At 39.4% G+C, this 23,479-nt stretch overlaps 2 protein-coding genes across 2 annotated transcripts in view; one reads left to right on the top strand and one right to left on the bottom strand.

The window, feature by feature from the left end:
* LOC101325420 (glutamate decarboxylase 1-like) overlaps window positions 1-23,479 on the bottom strand; it is a 143,626-nt gene that overhangs the window by 51,042 nt on the left and 69,105 nt on the right. The gene's annotated exons all lie outside the window — the stretch shown is intronic.
* Window positions 19,448-20,446, top strand: MC4R (melanocortin 4 receptor). Its single transcript, XM_004314272.4, has one exon. The coding sequence runs from the start codon at window positions 19,448-19,450 to the stop codon at window positions 20,444-20,446; it is 999 nt and encodes a 332-aa protein (XP_004314320.3).

Below are 23,479 nucleotides of genomic sequence, written 5' to 3'. Positions count from 1 at the left end.
TAGTTGGAAAACAGCCTCCCTGCTCTACATATAAATTACGTCCTGCTCAGTAACAGATGAAGCACTAGGATCCTGCAAAATAACTTGTGACATGCACATCAGATGCTTGTACTAGGTAAGTGAAAATTATGTTAACTCCTATGTATATGTTCAGTTCTCACAGCAGATTTTGTAGTTGTACAGTTACATTCCTTCTTTCATTAGCTGTTCAGTGAGCATAAATATTTTAGGTAACCAAAAGATCTTCTATTACTTGCTTTATTTATACATGATGTATGATTTATGGCTTCAGCAAGATAGCAAGACTTGATCAAGACAGAGGACAAAGTGTTTAGCAAAAAGCACTATTTCTTAAAATTAAATTATTGGAGAGAGACCTTCAAGATGGCAGAGGAGTAAGACATGGAGATCAACTTCCTCCACACAAATACATCAAAACTACCATCTACATGTGGAACAACTCCTACAGAACACCTACTGAATGCTGGCAGAAGACCTCAGACTTCCCAAAAGATATATATATATATATACTTTTTTTTTCCCCTTTTTCTCTTTTTGTGATTGTGTATGTGTATGCTTCTTTGTGTGATTTTGTGTGGGTAGTTTTGCTTTTACCATTTGTCCTAGGGTTCTGTCTGCTTTTTTTTTCCTTTAGTATAGTTTTTAGTGCTTGTTATCATTGGTGGTTTTGTTTTTTAGTTTGGTTGTTCTTTCTTTCTTTCTTTTTAAATTACTTTTTTATTTTTAATAATTTATTTTAATAACTTTATTTTTTTCTTTCTTACTTTTTTTTCTCCTGTTTCTTCTGAGCCGTGTGGCTGACAGGGTCTTGGTGCTCGGGCTGGGTGTCAGTCCTGTGCCTCTGAGGTGGGAGCGCTGAGTTCAGGACATTAGTCCACCAGAGACCTCCTTGCTCCATGTAATATCAAATGGTGAAAGCTCTCCCAGAGATCTCCATCTCAACACTACGACCCAGCTCCACTCAACGACCACCAAGCTACAGTGCAGGACACCCTATGCCAAACAACAAGCAAGATAGGAACACAACCCCACCCATGAGGAGAGAGGCTGCCTAAAATCATATTAAGGTCACAGACACCCCAAAACACAACACCAGACGTAGTCCTGCTCACCAGAAAGGTCCCTCTCCACAAAATAAATCAAAAGGCAGAAAAAGAATGGTTGAGTTTTTTCAGCTACGTATTTTCATATCTCTTGTAAACCGGTGCTTTTCATCAGATACTTAAGCAAGTAAAATTCCTAATTGTCTCTGTGGTGGTTATAAAATAGATTTACTTTCAATTTGCAATAAATTCTTAGACTGTGCTTTCCCAAATAAATTATGTTTGCTCTCCTCATAACACAGTGGGAATATGAATTCCTGTGTGCAATGAAGATCTATGAGTTTCTTAGGATAAATGTTATTCGGCTATAATTTTATTGACTTATAACTAGTATCTGGAAAACAATCCCCAGAAAACGTCCTCTATTTCATTTTTCCAACCAAAGGACAGCCTGGTATGCTGACCAAAATAAGATAAAAGCATACTCTGATCAGTTAGAGAAACTTTTCCTTAAAATCTTCTTGGTAATTAAAAACCACATCTTTCAAATATAATGGAGATATCTGCTCCTTTTTCAATGATTTCACAATCCCTCATTTCTAATCTTCATTCCAATTCATCCTCTGTCAATAAATACCTGAAGAATTACAAGATCATGGATCAGTAGATTGACTTACTTATTTAAATCATATTGCATATCTGGAACATGATCAAGAATTTAAACCTCAAACTACTTAAACCTCTTACTCTGATCAAAAGAATATTATGGGGCTTCCCTGGTGGTGCAGTGGTTGAGAATCTGCCTGCCAATGCAGGGGACACGGGTTCGAGCCCTGGTCTGGGAAAGTCCCACATGCAGCGGAGCAACTAAGCCCGCGCACCACAGCTACTGAGCCTGCGCGTCTGGAGCCTATGCTCCGCAACAAGAGAGGCCGCGACAGCGAGAGGCCCGCGCACCGCAATGAAGAGTGGCCCCCGCTCACCGCAACTACAGAAAGCCCTCGCACGGAAACGAAGACCCAACACAGCCAAAATTAAATAAATAAATCCATTAAAAATAAAAATAAAAGAGAATATTATGTTTCTACTGATAGAATAGCTGTTCTAAAAAAAAAAAAAAAAGTTAAGGTGTCTTTTGTACAATACCAGAGGGGCTGTTAGGAAACCAAAGGAGAGTAAGGCAAACAATGAAAAAAAACAGTGTATTTTTCCCTCCTATAAGAGTTTAGAAAATGAAAAGTTTTCTATTGACTGAAGAGACCAAATGCCCAACACTTATTACAATATCTACATAATGTTAAAATCTAAAAAAACTCATTGAAATTCTTTTGTATAAGAACTCCATACACAGTTGACTATCATTGATTTGTTCAGAAATAACTGCTTAGTTTTTTCTCAATTCATTAGCTAATAATCATATCAACATGCAAAATGATGGTGCATATAATGAAAAACTCAAGCCATCAAGATGGTGAATACAATACATACGTAATACTAAATCGATATGGTGGACTAATAGGCATCTAAGAATGAAAACACTGGTAGAAAAAGAAAAACAGGGGGCTTCCCTGGTGGCGCAGTGGTTGAGAGTCCGCCTGCCAGTGCAGGGGACACGGGTTCATGCCCCGGTACAGGAAGATTCCATATGCCACAAAGCGGCTGGGCCCATGAGCCATGGCCGCTGGGCCTGTGCATCTGGAGCCTGTGCTCCGCAACGGGAGAGGCCACAACAGTGAGAGGCCCACGTACCGCCAAAAAAAAAAAAAAAAAAGAAAAACAATCATTTGAGATCATTGTTGAGTTTTCAATCTGGGGTGCAATTTTAAAGTCTAATTCAAATAATATAGATGATGCAACATACTCTAGGCATATTGTTGTGTTTTGCATCTCAGGAAATTTAGAGCATAAATCACCATGATATTGGCCTGCTGTACACTGACCTGGGAAACTTCTTCGTTGTCCTAACGTCTCCAATATAAGTTGCAACAATTTGTTGTTCTTTTTCACTTATACCAGGCACCATCCATGACACATCACCTACAACCATCCTTTTCCATGAGGTTATCCAGGCCACCATATTTATGTGCCTGGAAACCTACCTTGTATCACTTTGGCCCTCTGCCCATCACAGCTAACTGGACCTGTGCTGGTTTGTGGCCTATGACATGCTGTGGCATCCAAACCCTCTCAGGGATCTGACCTGAAGCATGGAGAGACCTTGACAGTTACCAGTGGGTACTGAACATGCAAAGCTTCCACCAGGTAGTGTTAGGTTCCTGTGGGGTCCAAGGCAGTCTGAAGTGAGGTTATACAGAAGGTAGAGGTGCAGGATTAGAAGTCTGGATAGAAAAAAAAATAGTTGAAAAAGGGAAACATAGAGATAGAAACTATGCAGGGTTTGGAACAGACTGAAGAGGTAACAGTTGGTCTCTAAAACAGCAGTTCAATTCATGATACAGCCTCACAATTAAAGCCCCTTACTTGAGGTAACTTGGGTAAAATTTTTTCCTCCTTGCTACCAAACAGCCTGCCTGAAAAACAATGTGGGTGGCAGTAACCAGCCAACACTCGGTCTTTGGTTACCTCACACACAGGACCACAGGAATGGTCATTTCTGACACACCACACCTTGCTACAAAACGAAATTCTGTCACTATTTTTTCCCCTTTCATCCAAGCAAAACTCTAGTTGAAGGGGTGTAGGAGCAATACTACCTCCTGAGTCTAGTAAGAGGTGCACAGTCAGACATATACTGAGCTTAAATGGGAGAAGGTACTTCATATAACCTTAAAGGTACTTCTGAAATTTTAATGAAGACTTCTGGCCACAAGCAAAAGCAACTTGAATAAAAATTATTCATGAAAGGATTTTCAAGATGTGTTTGTTAGGTGTTGCAGGACGTTTTAGGGAGTCTAAAATCTCTCACATACATGAAATGACAAAACTCAGCATTTACAGGCTTTGACTTTATAAAACATTCCATGGGCATTTATAGACATTTTCTTATAACATCACAGTGAGATATTTCTGCTTCTCTTCTTTAATAATATTAGATAAACTAAGGTAAACCGAACTTAGTTATTTTGCAAAGTCTTCTTTTGCAAGTCATTGGAAAAGCTGAGATCCTGATTATGGAAATAGCACAGACGTGTCACTCTGAACCACTGCTGTGCTGAAAATAGGAGTTCAATGATACATGAGGTATCACTGAGTGTTTGCAAACAAAGGGAAATTGTTTTCAGTGCCTACACAAATAAGAAAGCAAATTTCATAATCCAAGTGTCTTTAAAAACTGCTCCCATTGAATACAGTGTGAAAAAAAAAGTGGATTCTGACTAGTATGCAATTCCCAGAAAGACTACAGAGCCATAAAAATCTTAGGTTAAAAAATATATAAAATAAATATACCTAATGCTTATATAGCATTTACTCTGTGCAAGGCACTAGTCAAAATGCTTTATATATATATATTAATTCATTTAATTCTTATGGTAAGCTTTGAAGTTATTACTATTATTACTATTACTGTAACTTCAGGGGAGACTGACACATCCACTTAAAAATGTTTACCCATACACTCAAATACAAAGTTATTGTAACAGACCTAATTAGCAGCATGTTATTTTATTTTTAAGTGTTATTGGGATTACTGAGAATTTACTGATCTGATAGGAACTGTTTATATTTTTGTGTCATATTTTGATCAGTAAAGATACTGTGAACAAAATATATTCCGAAAAGGGTGACACTGACTTCAGTATAAAAAAACCAATTCTGATTTCACTTGACATCTCTGCCTGACTTGTGCCTGCTGCCCTTTGATCTCCTTTATACTCTTTATTCTTTGATAGTCCAATGACTCTCTCCTGCTTCTCTCCTACCACTTTTGACCACTTCTCAGACTCCGCGGCAGCTGTGAAAATATGCCAGTAGGCCTCCAACTACAGGGAGCTTAACTGGCCATAAGCCCCTGCGATTGCTCTCTGAAATTCACTGTCACACTTGCTCCACCATCACACTTCCCACAGGTGCCCCCAGCCAATCACCGTGCGCAGCGGGGCTAACTTCACTGCAGGTCTAGGACACTTCCATTCCGCCTACTTCCCTCTCTCCTCACTCAAGGTCAGGCTCGAATTGTGATTTGACAGTTTTTTCAGTTTCTCCTGGCTCACTCCCCATTTTTTTTCTTTCTCACAGTCTTTTCATCAGTGAAATCATATGCGCTTCATCCTAGCTTGGTATCTTCTTTCCAGAAGACTTAAACGAACACAGTCTCCTTTGCCTATTCCTTTTCTTACATGTGCCTCCCAAATACATGTGTTCCTCCTGCTTCTGTTCATAATTCCCTTTTTTCTTCCATCCGAGTAGAAGCCTAGAGCTTTCAGTACAGCCCACATCTACTACAACCAAAATATATGTCTTTATACCAGATTGTTCCTCTGTATTCTATACTCATCTTTGCTAAATAGATATGTCATTTAGATGTCTCAAAAGCACTTCAATTTCAAAATTTTAAAAACTAAATGCATCTTGTCTCTTAAAAGGATTCCTTAATCAGGTATAACGATTATAGTTCAGTATGGAAAACAGACATTCAGTATATCAAGTAGAAAGGGACTTCATACAGGAAATAGGTGCTTACAAAAATTTTGGAATAGGTGCTGTGGACCTTCAACTATTTTATTTATTCCAGTTTTACACCACTTGAGTGCAGTCCACAGATCAGGACATGCCGCTGGTCCTGCTATCCCTGATTCACAGAGGGGGTGACCTGACACCTGAAGGTGGAGTCACCTGGTGCCAAAGGATCTGGCAGATCCTCAGCCAGCTGCTAGGGCTACAGGAAGGTGACTTCGGCCTCACTTAGGCTTTCCAAATCTCTTGAGAAAATATCTCATTGGGAAAAACTAATTCCCATACAGAATGCAGGCTGCAAGGAAAACTGGGCAATGTAAATTTTAGCTTTCTGAACTCCAAACTGGAGGAGATTCAAATGGAGACTGAGAGAACCAATCCATGTGTCTACCAGGTAAGTGGCACCAACAGCCGCCAATTCACTGGAGCCAAAAAATGGAGGGCATTCCTTTCTCTTCCTCATTCCATTCATGACTGACTAGTAGTCCCATCTGCAGCAAAACAACCACTGGCTAAACTCAGGTCTTCACAGACTCTTATTTGGGCTACTGTAATAGTATCTTAGTAATTACTCCTGACCCTTTACCCTCCATAATTCCACACTGTGCTTTTCCTAAATCTTATCACGTTACTGCTTCTGTACTGAAGCTCTTTATCTTGAAGGTAATTTAATGTGGCCTTCGTTCAAGGTTTTTACATGTTGTTATAGAGGCCAAGGATGTAAAGTCCTAGCCCCCTGGCATGACACGCAAAGTCCTAGGTGACCTGTACCTCGCTAACATCTCCAGACTTTTCTATACATCTCCTTTGTGTGTTGCAGCCATGCCAAAGTATTCTCTATTCCCCAAATTAATAATATTATTTCACACAATCTGATTTTGCAGAACTGCCTTGAATTCTAGCCCTCTCACCTCTTCCACCCAGCTATGTCCTATCTTCCTCCAATTCGCATTTTAATAAAACACTTTCAATAAACAAATTAAGACCAGCCCAAGCAGAGATTATTTCTATTAATTACTAATTATTAATCACTAGTCACAATATGTAGGAATTACTAGCTTTCAATTAAGTCTCCCATTTAGATTATATCTACACTAAATTTCCTCAGTGGCAGAGCACATGACTTATTTGCCTCCATACCTGGAATATAGTAGGTGCTCAGTAAAAATATTGGTTGATAGAAGAATTGAAAGAAGAAAGGCAAATTAAGTAGACTGGGAAGGGATTTAAGATAAAGACAGCAAAATCATACAGAGGCTATTACTATAAGCCAAATTAAAATGAAATTTTTACAGAAAAATTTTCTAATATTTTGAAACAAATTCATGTTTCATAGTATCAACTTTATGAAGAATAACATTTTAATAATATTTTATTAGAAGTGAAGGTGTTTTAGGGAAAGTTATTATACTATCTTAGTGTTGTCTAATTCTGAAAGATTTGAAAACAAACAAGTGATATATTTAAATTAACACAATAGAGAACAACACTCGTTTTCTATTAAAAATAATTATAAACACAGATTTCAACCAAAAATTGCTTGTAGTCCATATATTATTTAGAGAATGTTTAAATATCTGATAAATATAATCTAAAGAGAAAAATTATTTTTATTTTGTTATAGGTAATAAAATGTTCACATTAAGTACATCATTACCTAATTATTAATAATCTACAAGAATTATTGGCAAATTTTTATCCGTTATCATTTTTATCCATATCCCAAAAATGTTTACAGCTTGCATATATAATTGTCATTATCACCAACACATTGGTGCTGGTCGTAGACAGTTTAACATATGTGGCTTTGAAGTAACTAAAACAGCTTTGATTAATGTCTCTATCTTCTATTCCCTAAAATAATAACATATATATATCAATATTGCATATGAATTGTGTATGCATGTTACTGGGATATTCTATATAGAGACAGCAATTATCTAATCTGGAAGACATGAACATCAGCCTATAGACATAAGAGATGTATTTTTATAAATAAGGATTCTATTTCATGGTGCATATGGTAATCATTAAACACTTTAAAATAAGTAAGAGTTGCGTAGTCAGAATAATTTGTTCTACGTGAATATTTCCCAAACTGTATGTTCCAAATCATGTTACCTTTAGTTCTGCTGTAACGTGACATATGTAGTCTAAAAATCAATGTGCTACACAAAATCATGCAACCACGATGACAACTAGGGCTTATGGGGAAAAATGGGGTTAGACACACAACGCTCAGAAACTTCATCAGTGACACATTTAAAAAAAGGACAGGAACCTAACAAAAACAATAGAACAGAATTACACATGCTTAATAGTTAAAACTACACAAACCAAAAACAAACAAACAAAAAAACCCAACCCTCAACAGTACAGCAAATACGGAATTTTACCTAGAAAAAGATGCAGTTTGCTTGAGGAAGTGAGTTTCAGGAGGGTTACAGCTTGTGAGGTAAGATGAAGTGATAGAGGAAGAAGGATCTGAAATCGCACAAGAAGTTGAAACACCAAATTGTTGTGTGTCGTGACACATGTTGTGGGCTGAGGTGGCTGGTAAATGTTTGATGTGTGTGTGTGTTTTGTCTCTTGTGTCTTGGATCAGCTGGGTGCGGTTTTCCACATTCACCTACATGAAACTACATAAAAGCAAACACAATATTTGCATTATGCTCAAAATATCCTCTAATATATCAATCAACTCTGGAACAAATTCGCATTTTCAAAACGATTGTTATAGAACTGAGTGTAACAGGTACTTGAAAGCTAAAAGTGGGGGAAGATAGGGTCTGTGTTCAGGAAATAAGTAGATTAAGCAATATTGAATTTTTTTCTAGTAAGAAATTTCAGAAAGTTTACCTGCTAATGTAAACTCTGCAACTTCAAGAAGGCAATGAGTTTGCAATGTTTTCCAAAATTCTTTGACCTTTTATCTGTGGTGGGAATAACATTAACATCTAAAGTAGTATTCTGTGTAGCACAGTTTGATAAATACTTCTCTTTAGTAATGTTTCATATTTATTATTATAAAATGTAAAACAAGGATTATGCTCAGAAGAGAAATATATTATGATCTAACTCAATTTTTTGTATACTCAGGAAAAAGAAATCTGAAATAAAATTTTTTAAAATCCCATTAATGTGTCTAGCATTGCTGGTTGTATTTCTTCTGGCTTCTACAGAACTAAACTATACCAGACAATTAAAATTCCTCCTTGGAGATGACAAAATGGTATCTTTTCAGCATGATTAACCATATAATCAAGGTTTGAGAAAATCTACACCAAATAATTAAATTTGAGATTTTAAATTTATATGGTTTTCTGGGATTTCAGTGTGATCATAATGCCTGTAAATTAAATCCTATTTTTGGTGAAAACCCAAAGGAAAGAGAGTTTTGTTTTCAAGTACTAATTTTACCTGTTATGTAATTATATATAATATGCCTATTAATAATTTTTACAGCCAGCCCCCACCCGTCCTGGCAGGGGCTCCACGGCATATCCTGGAGGATACCCTCCATCAGGGTGACTGAAGAGCCGAAGAAACACATTAGACTCTTCAGGATCTTTGGGATGCCAGGCCTAGAGTGATATCCAGGACTTCCGGGAAGATGGCAGAAGAGTAAGACGCGGAGATCACCTTCCTCTCCACAGATACACCAGAAATACATCTACGCGTGGAACAACTCCTACAAAACACCTACTGAACGCTGGCAGAAGACCTCAGACCTCCCAAAAGGCAAGGAACCCCCCACGTACCTGGTTAGGGCAAAAGAAAAAACTAAACAGAGACAAAAGGATAGGGACGGGTCCTGCACCAGCGGGAGAGAGCTGTGAAGGAGGAAAAGTGTCCACACACTAGGAAGCCCCTTCGCGGGTGGAGACTTCGGGAGGCGGAGTGGGGGAGCTTGGGAGCCGCGGAGGAGAGCACAGCAACAGGGGTGCGGAGGGCAAAGCGGACAGATTCCAGCGCAGAGGATCGGGCCGACCGGCACTCACCAGCCGAGAGGCTTGTCTGCTCGCCCGCCGGGGCGGGCGGGACTGGGAGCTGAGGCTCCGGCTTTTGTCGGAGTGCCGGGAGAGGACTGAGGTTGGCGGCGTGAACACAGCCTGCAGGGCGTTGGTGCGCCGAGGCTGGCCGGGAGAGAGTCCGGGGAGGGGTCTGGACCTGCCGAAGAGGCAAGAGACTTTTACGTCCCTCTTTGTTTCCTGGTGCACGAGGAGAGGGGATTAAGAACGCTGCTTGAGAGAGCTCCAGGGACGGGCGCGAGCCGCGGCTAAGAGTGCGGAGCCCAGAGACGGACATGGGACGCTAAGGCCGCTGTTGCCGCCGCCAGGAGGCCTGTGTGCGAACACAGGTCACTAGCCACACGCCCTTCCGGGGAGCCTGTGCAGCCCGCCACTGCCAGGGTCCCGGGATCCAGGGACGGCTCCCCGGGAGAGTGCACGGCGCGCCTCAGGCTGCAGCGTCACGCCGGCCTCTGTCGCTGCAGGCCCCGCCCCGCACTCCGTGACCCTCCCTACCCCCCCGGCCTGGGTGAGCCAGAGCCTCCGAATCAGCGGCTCCTTTAACCTCGTCCTGTCTGAGCAAATAACAGACGCCCTCCGGCGACCTACACGCACAGGCGGGGCCAAATCCAAAGCTGAGCCCCTGGGAACTGTCAGAACAAAGAAGAGAAAGGGAAATCTCTCCCAGCAGCCTCAGAAGCAGCGGATTAAAGCTCCACAATCAACTTGATATACCCTGCATCTGTGGAATACCTGAATAGACAACGAATCATCCCAAATTAAGGAGCCCTGTGGATGAAAGGCTCTTGGTGCTGCAGCCAGGACTCAGTGCTGTGCCTCTGAGGTGGGAGAGCCAACTTCAGGACACTGGTCCACAAGAGGCCTCCCAGCTGCACATAATATCAAACAGCAAAAATCTCCGAGAGATCTCCATCTCAACGCCAGCACCCAGCTTCACTCAACGACCAGCAAGCTACAGTGCTGGACATCCTATGCCAAACAACTAGCAAGACAGGAACACAACCCCACCCATTAGCAGAGAGGCTGCCCAAAATCACAGTAAGTCTACAGACACCCCAAAACACACCACCAGACGTGGACCTGCCCACCAGAAAGACAAGATCCAGCCTCATACACCAGAACACAGGCACTAGTACCCTCCACCAGGAAGCCTACACAACCCACTGAACCAACCTTAGCCACTGGGGACAGACACAAAAAACAACAGGAACCACGAACCTTCAGCCTGCAAAAAAGGAGACCCCAAACACAGTAAGATAAGCAAAATGAAAAGACAGAAAAACACACAGCAGATGAAGGAGCAAGATAAAAACCCACCAGACCTAACAAATGAAGAGGAAATAGGCAGTCTACCTGAAAAAGAATTCAGAATAATGATAGTAAGGTTGACCCGAAATCTTGGAGATAGAATGGACAATAGAATGGACAAATTGCAAGAATCAGTTAACAAGGACCTAGAAGAACTAAAGATGAAGCAAGCAACGATGAACAACACAATAAATGAAATTAAAAGTACTCTAGATGGGATCAATAGCAGAATAACTGAGGCAGAAGAACGGATAAGTGACCTGGAAGATAAAATAGTGGAAATAACTACTGCAGAGCAGAATAAAGAAAAAAGAATGAAAAGAACTGAGGACAGTCTCAGAGACCTCTGGGACAACATTAAACGCACCAACATTCGAATTATAGGGGTTCCAGAAGAAGAAGAGAAAAAGAAAGGGACTGAGAAAATATTTGAAGAGATTATAGTTGAAAACTTCCCTAATATGGGAAAAGAAATCGTTAATCAAGTCCAGGAAGCACAGAGAGTCCCATACAGGATAAATCCAAGGAGAAATACGCCAAGACACATGTTAATCAAACTGTCAAAAATTAAATACAAAGAAAACATATTAAAAGCAGCAAGGGAAAAACAACAAATAACACACAAGGGAATCCCCATAAGGTTAACAGCTGATCTTTCAGCAGAAACTCTGCAAGCCAGAAGGGAGTGGCAGGACATATTGAAAGTGTTGAAGGAGAAAAACCTGCAACCAAGATTACTCTACCCAGCAAGGATCTCATTCAGATTTGATGGAGAAATTAAAACCTTTACAGACAAGCAAAAGCTGAGAGAGTTCAGCACCACCAAACCAGCTCTACAACAACTGCTAAAGGAACTTCTCTAGGCAAGAAACACAAAAGAAGGAAAGGACCTACAATAACGAACCCAAAACAATTAAGAAAATGGGAATAGGAACATACATATCGATAATTACCTTAAATGTAAATGGACTAAATGCTCCCACCAAAAGACACAGATTGGCTGAATGGATACAAAAACAAGACCCATATATTTGCTGTCTACAAGAGACCCACTTCAGACCTAGAGACACATACAGACTGAAAGTAAGGGGATGGAAAAAGGTATTTCATGCAAATGGAAACCAAAAGAAAGCTGGAGTAGCAATTCTCATATCAGACAAAATAGACTTTAAAACAAAAACTATTAGAAGAGACAAAGAAGGACACTACATAATGATCAAGGGATCGATCCAAGAGGAAGATATAACAATTGTAAATATTTATGCACCCAACATAGGTGCACCTCAATACATAAGGCAAATACTGACAACCATAAAAAGGGAAATCGACAGTAACACATTCATAGTAGGGGACTTTAACACCCCACTTTCACCAATGGACAGATCATCCAAAATGAAAATAAATAAGGAAACACAAGCTTTAAATGATACATTAAACGAGATGGAGTTAATTGATATTTATAGGACATTCCATCCAAAAACAACAGAATACACATTTTTCTCAAGTGCTCATGGAACATTCTCCAGGATAGATCATATCTTGGGTCACAAATCAAGCCTTGGTAAATTTAAGAAAATTGAAATTGTATCAAGTATCTTTTCAGACCACAACGCCATGAGACTAGATATCAATTACAGGAAAAGATCTGTAAAAAATACAAACACATGGAGGCTAAACAATACACTACTTAATAATGAAGTGATCACTGAAGAAATCAAAGAGGAAATCAAAAAATACCTAGAAACAAATGACAATGGAGACACAATGACCCAAAACCTGTGGGATGCAGCAAAAGCAGTTCTAAGGGGGAAGTTTATAGCAATACAAGCCCACCTTAAGAAGCAGGAAACATCTCGAATAAACAACCTAACCTTGCACCTCAAGCAATTAGAGAAAGAAGAACAAAAAAACCCCAAAGCTAGCAGAAGGAAAGAAATCATAAAAATCAGATCAGAAATAAATGAAAAAGAAATGAAGGAAACAATAGCAAAGATCAATAAAACTAAAAGCTGGTTCTTTGAGAAGATAAACAAAATAGATAAACCACTAGCCAGACTCATTAAGAAAAAAAGGGAGAAGACTCAAATCAATAGAATTAGAAATGAAAAAGGAGAGGTAACAACTGACACTGCAGAAATAAAAGAGATCATGAGAGATTACTACAAGCAACTCTATGCCAATAAAATGGACAATCTGGAAGAAATGGACAAATTCTTAGAAATGCACAACCTGCCAAGACTGAATCAGGAAGAAATAGAAAATATGAACAGACCAGTCACAAGCACTGAAATTGAAACTGTGATTAAAAATCTTCCAACAAAGAAAAGCCCAGGACCAGATGGCTTCACAGGCGAATTCTATCAAACATTTAGAGAAGAGCTAACACCTATCCTTCTCAAACTCTTCCAAAATATAGCAGAGGGAGGAACACTCCCAAACTCCTTCTACGAGGCCACCATCACCTTGATACCAAAACCAGACAAGGATGTCACAAAGAAAGAAAACTACAGGCCAATATCACTGATGAACATAGATGCAAAAATCCTCAACAAAATACTAGCAAATAGAATCCAACAGCACATTAAAAGGATCATACACCATGATCAAGTGGGGTTTATTCCAGGAATGCAAGGATTCTTCAATATACGCAAATCTATCAACGTGATACACCATATTAACAAATTGAAGGAGAAAAACCATATGATCATCTCAATAGATGCAGAGAAAGCTTTTGACAAAATTCAACACCCATTTATGATAAAAACCCTGCAGAAAGTAGGCATAGAGGGAACTTTCCTCAACATAATAAAGGCCATATATGACAAGCCCACAGCAAACATCATCCTCAATGGTGAAAAACTGAAAGCATTTCCACTAAGATCAGGAACAAGACAAGGTTGCCCACTCTCACCACTCTTATTCAACATAGTTTTGGAAGTTTTAGCCACAGCAATCAGAGAAGAAAAGGAAATAAAAGGAATCCAAATCGGAAAAGAAGAAGTAAAGCTGTCACTGTTTGCAGATGACATGATCCTATACATAGAGAACCCTAAAGATGCTACCAGAAAACTACTAGAGCTAATCAATGAATTTGGTAAAGTGGCAGGATACAAAATTAATGCACAGAAATCTCTGGCATTCCTATATACTAATGATGAAAAATCTGAAAGTGAAATCAAGAAAACACTCCCATTTACCATTGCAACAAAAAGAATAAAATATCTAGGAATAAACCTACCTAAGGAGACAAAAGATCTGTATGCAGAAAATTATAAGACACTGATGAAAGAAATTAAAGATGATACAAATAGATGGAGAGATATACCATGTTCTTGGATTGGAAGAATCAACATTGTGAAAATGACTCTACTACCGAAAGCAATCTATAGATTCAATGCAATCCCTATCAAACTACCACTGGCATTTTTCACAGAACTAGAACAAAAAATTTTGCAATTTGTATGGAAACACAAAAGACCCCGAATAGCCAAAGCAATCTTGAGAACGAAAGAAGGAACTGGAGGAATCAGGCTCCCAGACTTCAGACTATACTACAAAGCTACAGTTATCAAAACGGTATGGTACTGGCACAAAAACAGAAAGATAGATCAATGGAACAGGATAGAAAGCCCAGAGATAAACCCACGCACATATGGTCACCTTATCTTTGACAAAGGAGGCAGAAATGTACCGTGGAGAAAGGACAGCCTATTCAATAAGTGGTGCTGGGAAAACTGGACAGCTACATGTAAAAGTATGAAGTTAGATCACTCCCTAACACCATACACAAAAATAAGCTCAAAATGGATTAAAGACCTAAATGTAAGGCCAGAAACTATCAAACTCTTAGAGGAAAACATAGGCAGAACACTCTATGACATAAATCACAGCAAGATTCTTTCTGACCCACCTCCTAGAGTAATGGAAATAAAAACAAGAGTAAACAAATGGGACCTAATGAAACTTAAAAGCTTTTGCGCAGCAAAGGAAACCATAAAGAAGACCAAAAGACAACCCTCAGAATGGGAGAAAATATTTGCAAATGAAGCAACTGACAAAGGATTGATCTCCAAAATTTATAAGCAGCTCATGCAGCTTAATAACAAAAAAACAAACAACCCAATCCAAAAATGGGCAGAAGACCTAAATAGACATTTCTCCAAAGAAGATATACAGAGTGCCAACAAACACATGAAAGAATGCTCAACATCACTAATCATGAGAGAAATGCAAATCAAAACTACAATGAGATATCATCTCACACCAGTCAGAATGGCCATCATCAAAAAATCTAGAAACAATAAATGCTGGAGAGGGTGTGGAGAAAAGGGAACCCTCTTACACTGTTGGTGGGAATGTAAATTGATACAGCCACTGTGGAGAACAGTATGGAGGTTCCTTAAAAAGCTACAAATAGAACTACCATATGACCCAGCAATCCCACTACTGGGCATATACCCTGAGAAAACCATAATTCAAAAAGAGTCATGTACCAAAATGTTCATTGCAGCTCTATTTACAATAGCCCAGAGATGGAAACAACCTAAGTGTCCATCATCGGATGAATGGATAAAGAAGATGTGGCACATATACACAATGGAATATTACTCAGCCATAAAAAGAGACGAAATTGAGCTATTTGTAATGAGGTGGATAGACCTAGAGTCTGTCATACAGAGTGAAGTAAGTCAGAAAGAGAGAGACAAATACCGTATGCTAACACATATATATGGAATTTAAAAAAAAAAAAAATGTCATGAAAAACCTAGGGGTGAAACAGGAATAAAGACTCAGACTTACTAGAGAATGGACTTGAGGCTATGGGGAGGGGGAAGTGTAAACGGTGACAAAGCGATAAAGAGGCATGGACATATATACACTACCAAACGTAAGGTAGATAGCTAGTGGGAAGCAGCCGCATAGCACAGGGAGATCAGCTCGGTGCTTTGTGACCGCCTGGAGGGGTGGGATAGGGAGGGTGGGAGGGAGGGAGACGCAAGCGGGAAGAGATATGGGAATATATGTATATATATAACTGATTCATTTTGTTGTGAAGCTGAAACTAACATACCATTGTAAAGCAATTATACTCCAATAAAGATGTTAAAAAAAAAAATAATTTTTACAACATAATGATGATTACGCATTCACAAATATAGGGAGAGAGCATTCCAAGCAGAGGGAATAGAGTAAACTCATGAGAAATTCTCTAGTGTGCATGCAATCTTGCGTGGAATTTTGATTGCAATAAAGTTTCCATGAAGGAGAATAGTGGGAAGTGAGTTTGGTCAGGAGAGAAAGAGGAGTCAGACACACTGGTAGAAGGTATTTTACAAGTGATTTCATGTAGGGATTTTTGAGAAAGATGAACAAGTCAAAGATATTCTGAATTTTAAGCCTAAGAAAATGGAACAATTACGCCACCAAGAGTAGACAGCACAAAGTCAAGGTTGACTCAGGAAGAAGGTTATACAGAGTTGACTATCTGATGCTTAAACATTTCAACAGATTTCTTCCCTATTGCTTGCTTATTAGGTAATTCGCTACTCATGCAAATCCAAAATGGGAGAAAGGATTTTCATGTAATTTGGGTTTGCTGCTTGTAAACAGCTCCATTAAAAAGTTTCAAAGTCAAGGTAACTTATGCTAGCTGCTGTGACAGGTAAACATCAATATTTCAGCAGCTTAACACAGCAATATTTATCACTTGCTTGTATCACAGTTCAATGTAGTTGGTGGGCCAGGGTGTGGAGGGAGTTGGAGATGTGAGTTGTGTTCTGTGCAGTTATTCAGAGACCCAGGCTCCTTCATGATATGGTTCTGACATCTATAACATGAGGCTTCAAAGACATTCTGCAGTCATCCACGAGGAGACCAGAGGGGAAATGTGTAGAATCTCACAAAGGAGATAACAGTGCTCTCACCTGTACTGGCATTCCATTAGTTAGAGTTTAGTCCCACCCAATTTCAGGGATGGATGGAAGATGTTAATTTAACTCAATGCTCAGGAATAATACTTTAACATTGCCTCTGTCACAAAAGGGAAGAAGATAAAGCCCTTACCTAAATAACTGAAGACTTAAAATTAACTTTGAAATAATTATTTTTTATTGTCCCTACTGTCAGTAGCCACAAATTATATAGAGCTAAAACCAAAAATAGTCATAGCAAGGAAAAACACTATAGAAAATGTCATAACCTGGAGTTTAAATCTGAAAAGTAACTTTCTCACAATCTTTCAAACTTAGCTTAAGCAAAACATTCAGAAACTTTGATATATAACTAGCATCCACTCATCTTGGCTTGCATAAGTAAAGTTACCAAGGTATGTGTGGGTTTAATTTAGAAAGCCTTGGATTAATGAAGTAGATAAGCTGCCTTAAAAAAACAAAAACCAAAAAACTGAGTTCAGAATTCTCCACATCTGAGCCAATGCTTGTTATCTTTTCTTTTGTAGATAACAGCCATCCTAACAGGTGTGAGGTGATCCTTCACTGTGGTTTTGATCTGCATTTCCCTGATGATGAGTGTGGTTGAGCACCTTTGTGTGTGGCCATTCCTATGTCTTCTTTGCAGAAATGTCTGTTCAAGCCCTTTGCCTATTTTTAAATCGGGTTATTTAGGTTTTTTGCTATTCAGTTTTTTGTTATTCCGTTACGTATTTTGTATATCAACCCCTTATCAGATAGACGGTTTGCAAATATTTTCTCCCATTTTGCCTAGATTGCCTTTTCACTCTGTTGATTGCTTCCCTGCTGTTCAGAAGTTTTTTAGTTTGTTGTAATCCCACTTGTCTATTTTGGGTTTTGTTGCCTGTAATTCTGGTGTCAATTCCAAGAAATCACTGCCAAGACCACTGTTAAGGAATTGTTGCCCAATGGCTATAAAGTTTCAGTTACGCAAGATGAACAAGTTCTAGAGATCTGCTGCACCGCACAATGCCCGCAGTTCGTAATACAGTACAGTGCACTTTAAGTTACGCAAGATGAACAAGTTCTAGAGGTCTGCTGCACCGCACGATGCCTGCAGTTCGTAATACAGTACAGTGCACTTTAAAATACATTACGAGGGTAGATCTCACCTTAAGTGTAGTACCACACAAAAAAGGGAAACACAAAAGAATACAAGGAAATTTTTGGAGGTAATGAATATGCTTAGTACCTTGATTGTGGTGATGGTATCATGGATATATGCAAATGTCCAAACTCATTACAATGTATATCTTAAATATGTGCAACTTTTGTATATCAATTATACCTTAATAATTCTTTTAAAAAACCTGAGTATTGCCTAGTTATTGATCTTTTTCTTTCTGAGTTCAGAGTAAACACAGTTTACATTAATACTATATTGTTTTTAAATATCGTGAATGAAAATAAAACTTTTCTAGCTATGATAAAAGAAATTCTGCTATGGAGAAATATCCGATATTAGTGCCTAAGAAATGAACGCCTTCTTGAGGCTTGTGATAAATTGTAACTACCTACCTATTCCTTCCATACACAGCATCGTCTCCCGTATTATTACATCTTCTCCCTGTGTTTCAACTATTTTAAATTGAAGCACTACTGCCTTTGTTCTTAATTCAAAGAAATTGAAAGGGTAAGTAAATTCAATGTCCTGGTCAAAAAGGCAGTGTATCTATTTCAGGAACACACACACACACACACACACACACTCCTCCTTTAAATAGGAATAAACCTGGGTGCCTCAAGATTACTTGTTGTGATATCAAAGAATGTCCTCTGGGAACCAAGCTGTTTTCCTTAAAAACTTGAAAAGGGAAATTCAGTCTTTCACATCCTGCTCGCTTCCCGATTCCACAGGCTTCTGCATCTGAATCAGTGTTGCCTGCAGTTTGCATCTCTGGAACATCATCGGTGTCTCACAGACTCCGCTGGACTTGGATTGGTCCAGAGGAAGCAGAGAAGGAGCCACTCTGAACATTTTTTTCCCCTTCACACACCATAAAAATCAGCAGCAGCTACTAACAGTCAAAGCAAAGCTTCAGGTTGGGAACCGATACGTCCGAGAGGCAGCTGATGTGAGCATGTGCACACAGATCTGTCTCCCAATAGCACAGCAGCTACTAGGCAAATTATTTTGAAAAGACCTGAATGCATGCGACTCAAGTTAAAGTGGAAGTGAGAACAAAAAAGCAAACAGCAGACTCGACTGAATGAGCATCCTGAAGCCTCAGATTTCAAAATGATGCTGATCCGAGGCGTACCTGAAAGAGACTAAAAACTCCATTTCAAGCTTCGGAGCATGTGACATTTATTCACAACAGGCATGCCAGTTTCAGCCTTCTAACTTTCAGACACGTAAAGACGTGGAGAAAATCGCTGACGCTACCTGATCCAGGAGGTTAAGTCAATCCAGAGGGGATCGGAATCCCCCTGGTGCAGGATGAACTCTACCCATCACCATGCAATGCACACTTCTCTCCACTTCTGGAACCACAGCACCTACGGACTGCACAGCAATGCCAGTGAGTCCCTTGCAAAAGGCTACTCAGACGGAGGGTGCTACGAGCAACTTTTTGTCTCTCCTGAGGTGTTTGTGACTCTGGGTGTCATAAGCTTGTTGGAGAATATTCTGGTGATTGTGGCAATAGCCAAGAACAAGAATCTGCACTCACCCATGTACTTCTTCATCTGCAGCCTGGCTGTGGCTGATATGTTGGTGAGCGTTTCCAACGGGTCAGAAACCATTGTCATCACCCTATTAAACAGCACGGACACGGACGCACAAGGTTTCACCGTGAATATTGACAATGTCATTGACTCGGTGATCTGTAGCTCCTTGCTTGCATCAATTTGCAGCCTGCTTTCGATTGCTGTGGACAGGTATTTTACTATCTTTTATGCCCTCCGGTACCATAACATCATGACGGTTAAGCGGGTCGCGATCATCATAAGTTGTATCTGGGCAGCTTGCACAGTGTCGGGCATTTTGTTCATCATTTACTCAGATAGCAGCGCTGTGATCATCTGCCTCATCACCGTGTTCTTTACCATGCTGGCTCTCATGGCTTCTCTCTATGTCCACATGTTCCTCATGGCCAGGCTTCACATTAAGAGGATCGCCGTCCTCCCAGGCACTGGCGCCGTCCGCCAAGGTGCCAACATGAAGGGGGCGATTACCTTGACCATATTGATTGGGGTCTTTGTTGTCTGCTGGGCCCCCTTCTTCCTCCACTTAATATTCTACATCTCTTGTCCCCAGAATCCATACTGTGTGTGCTTCATGTCTCACTTTAACTTGTATCTCATCCTAATCATGTGTAATTCCATCATTGATCCTCTCATATACGCACTCCGGAGCCAAGAACTGAGAAAAACCTTCAAAGAGATCATCTGTTGCTATCCTCTAGGTGGCCTCTGTGATTTGTCTAGCAGATACTAAGTGGGGCCAGATGAGATGCTAAACACAAACATAAGAGACTTTCTCCTTCTCATACATACAACTTGAACAGTGTGTTTCTGCAACAGTTTCTTCTTCTGTGTAAGGCATGGGTTGAGAAATTCTATTGTATAATTTAAGTTTATGATTTTTGATGTGAAGAAGTGCCCAGTATCTGTGTATTGTTAATGTCATGCTACTTTTTGGCTGTAAAATGGTAATCCATATTACCGGTTGTAGGCACTGTGGATTTATAAAAAAGAAAAAAAGTCCTTATGAAGAGTTTAACAGTGTTTCTTTCTTGTTATTCACAAGGATCTGACACTGTGCTTGTTTTAGTAACATGGAAATCACAGCTTCGTTAAATATATTCTAATAAATGGTTTCTTATATTACACTACACAACATTGAAGTGTAGAGATCTGATTCTAGCATTTAGGGGAGAAATATTGAAGAACAGATGCTTAATCATTAAAAAAAAAAGCTGAAATTTCAAGTAATATAATAAAACTTGCTCATTACGCTTGTACAGAAGTAGAAATGAAGCTTCTATTGGGAGAAAAACAGTTACTTTTTAAAAAGGGATATTTTTGACTCAGAAAACCATGAGTGTTTCTCAAAGACAGGGAGATTAATTTGCCCAAGAAAAGAGTCTGCTATTCCACACAGGCAATTCAGTTTGGGAGAGAAAAACTGCAGCTATGGGGATCAGAGTGGCCTGGGAAAATTAAGTTAACATGGCAAGCTAAACTTCCTGATACCAAACTATTTGCAACCACCACTAATAAAAACAGAGTATAAGGTCTTTCTGCCCCTGTAACCAGGGACCCAGCATCTGCTGAAATGTCCAGAAAAGGTGATGCTCCACTGAGATCTGGCTTCTACTCCCTAAAAAACTACACAATTCAGATTGAGTTCTTTCACTTTACACATGGAGGTGACTTGTTCACTTATTGCTTATTTTTTGAACTGGAGTTGAAATGCTCACACTCAAAGATTTTAGCTTTGAAAACTAAATCTATAGCATAAGTTTTTTCAGGTAATATTTGTAAAAATCTAAAATAAGGCAACCTCCTGTGCTGGAACATTATGAATAGGGAAAAAGGTACTACCTGAACCCCGGAAGACATCATAACATAAATTAGCCTTCCACAACTATATTTTAGAGAGTAAATACTTGCTTTGCTCCAAAATAATCCCATGGATTTGGCTGCTGAAGAATAAAATCTGTACTTTCCAATCTGTGTGTACTTTAAGAGAGAAAATATATTAGGCTGACGATTACCGTAAACTATCCTTTGATTTAATTTATAGTCTCCTCAAATGCTCATGGGCAGGGATAACACGCAAAGGTACTGCCTAATTCAAATATAAGTGTTTTACAGCAAGTCCTGAGAAACACTTTCAACATTTATGTGGAAACATTACTTTAAAGTACGTAATCAGTAAAATTAAAGCTTACACGTGAAAGGTGATAGTGAAGCCTGATTCACTGCAATGCCTCTATTCTGAAGTAAAAATAAGCATGAGGATTTAAACACAGACTAAAATAATGGAACCAAAGTTGTAGCAGGACACAGACGGTGTTTTTGTCCTTGCTATTATTCCTGCTCGTTCCTTCACAGAGTGATTGTGAGGAATCCCAGAGACTGGAGACACAGAAGAGACCTAGGAGCATGCCCCATCTTCTGTGGTGGCTGTCCTTCCAGTCCATTCTATTTCTCTGTCCAGTGTCACTTCAGATGCTGCTTGGTCCATTTAGAACCAGCCCACTTCTCCCACTGAAAGGAAATCAGCCTCCTTCATCCTGACTTTCACACCTCCTCCCGGAGCAGTTTACAGGGATGGGGTGAGTGTTAGTCATGAACCTGTGTGCCCTGCCACCCTCCCCTATGTGCCCAGGGAACAATATTATGCTTCCGTTTCTTTAAGTGCTAAGGCTGTGTCTTACTCAGTTTTTCCTGTTCCCCAAATAGTCCTCTATTACGTTACTTCCTATTTCTCCAGTAAAACCAATATCCTCCCAGAGGGATACATCATTATCACTCGAAGTCCGTAGTTTACATTAGAGCTCATTCCTAGGTGTTGTACCTTCTGTGTGTTTTGGAGAATGTATAATGATGATAGGTATTATAGTATCACACAGAACAGTTTCACTGCCTGAAAAATCCTCTGTGCTCCACCTCTTTGTCCCTCTTTCCTTAACCCCTGGCCACCACTAACTCTTTTACTGTCTCCGCAGTTTTGCCTTTTCCAGAATGTCCTATAGTTGGAATCATACAGTATGTAACCTTCTCAGATTGGCTTCTTTCACTTGGTAATATGCATGTAAGATTCCTTCATGTATTTTTATGGCTTGGTAGCTCATCTCTTTATAGTACTGAGTAATATTTCACTGTATGGATGTAACACAGTTTATTTATCCATTTGCCTACTGAAGAACATCTTGGTTGCTTCCAAATTTTGGCAATTGTAAATAAAGCTGCTATCAACATTTGTGTGTGGGCATAAGTTTTCAATTTATACCAAGGAGCAGGAATTAACCTCTAAACACTTTAGTGTAAATACTGTGATGTGTGTGTTTATCCTTTAATATCTTGTTAAGGGTGGTTAGTTAGCATTTACAGCGTGCTGGTCAGGAGTACACAGTCCAAATGTACCTGATAAGCAGCATCAGATACCTTTATTGAAATTTTCACCAGAAAGTTCAATGAAATAAAAAATATATTTGAAATGATTTTTCACTGGTGAAATGAGTGATTTTCAAGACCTGTTGTTGACTTGGAAAGTTGTGTAACAAACGCCGTAACTTGCATGAACAAGGTTTGCATCTTGCATTTCTGTCCACTTGGCATCTGGCCCAACACTTAGACTCTAAGAGCAAATCTGCAAATAGCCCCCACCTGCTTCAGAAAAAAGCCTTTGTTGCCCAGACTACATATCTTGGAATTACTAAAACATTTTTAAAGAATTATTTAATAACATGTACATAAATAGCGACTTCTGTTTTATGTTACAAGGAATACACAAAACAGA

The sequence above is a fragment of the Tursiops truncatus genome, chromosome 13 (genome assembly GCF_011762595.2).
Source record: "Tursiops truncatus isolate mTurTru1 chromosome 13, mTurTru1.mat.Y, whole genome shotgun sequence".
Classification (NCBI taxonomy): Eukaryota; Metazoa; Chordata; class Mammalia; order Artiodactyla; family Delphinidae; genus Tursiops; species Tursiops truncatus.
This window is presented reverse-complemented; position numbering and strand designations above follow the sequence as displayed.

What these genes read in the sequence shown, in the direction of transcription:
- MC4R (XM_004314272.4), top strand. Translation starts at nt 19,448, where the DNA reads ATGAACTCTACCCATCACCATGCAATGCACACTTCTCTCCACTTCTGG.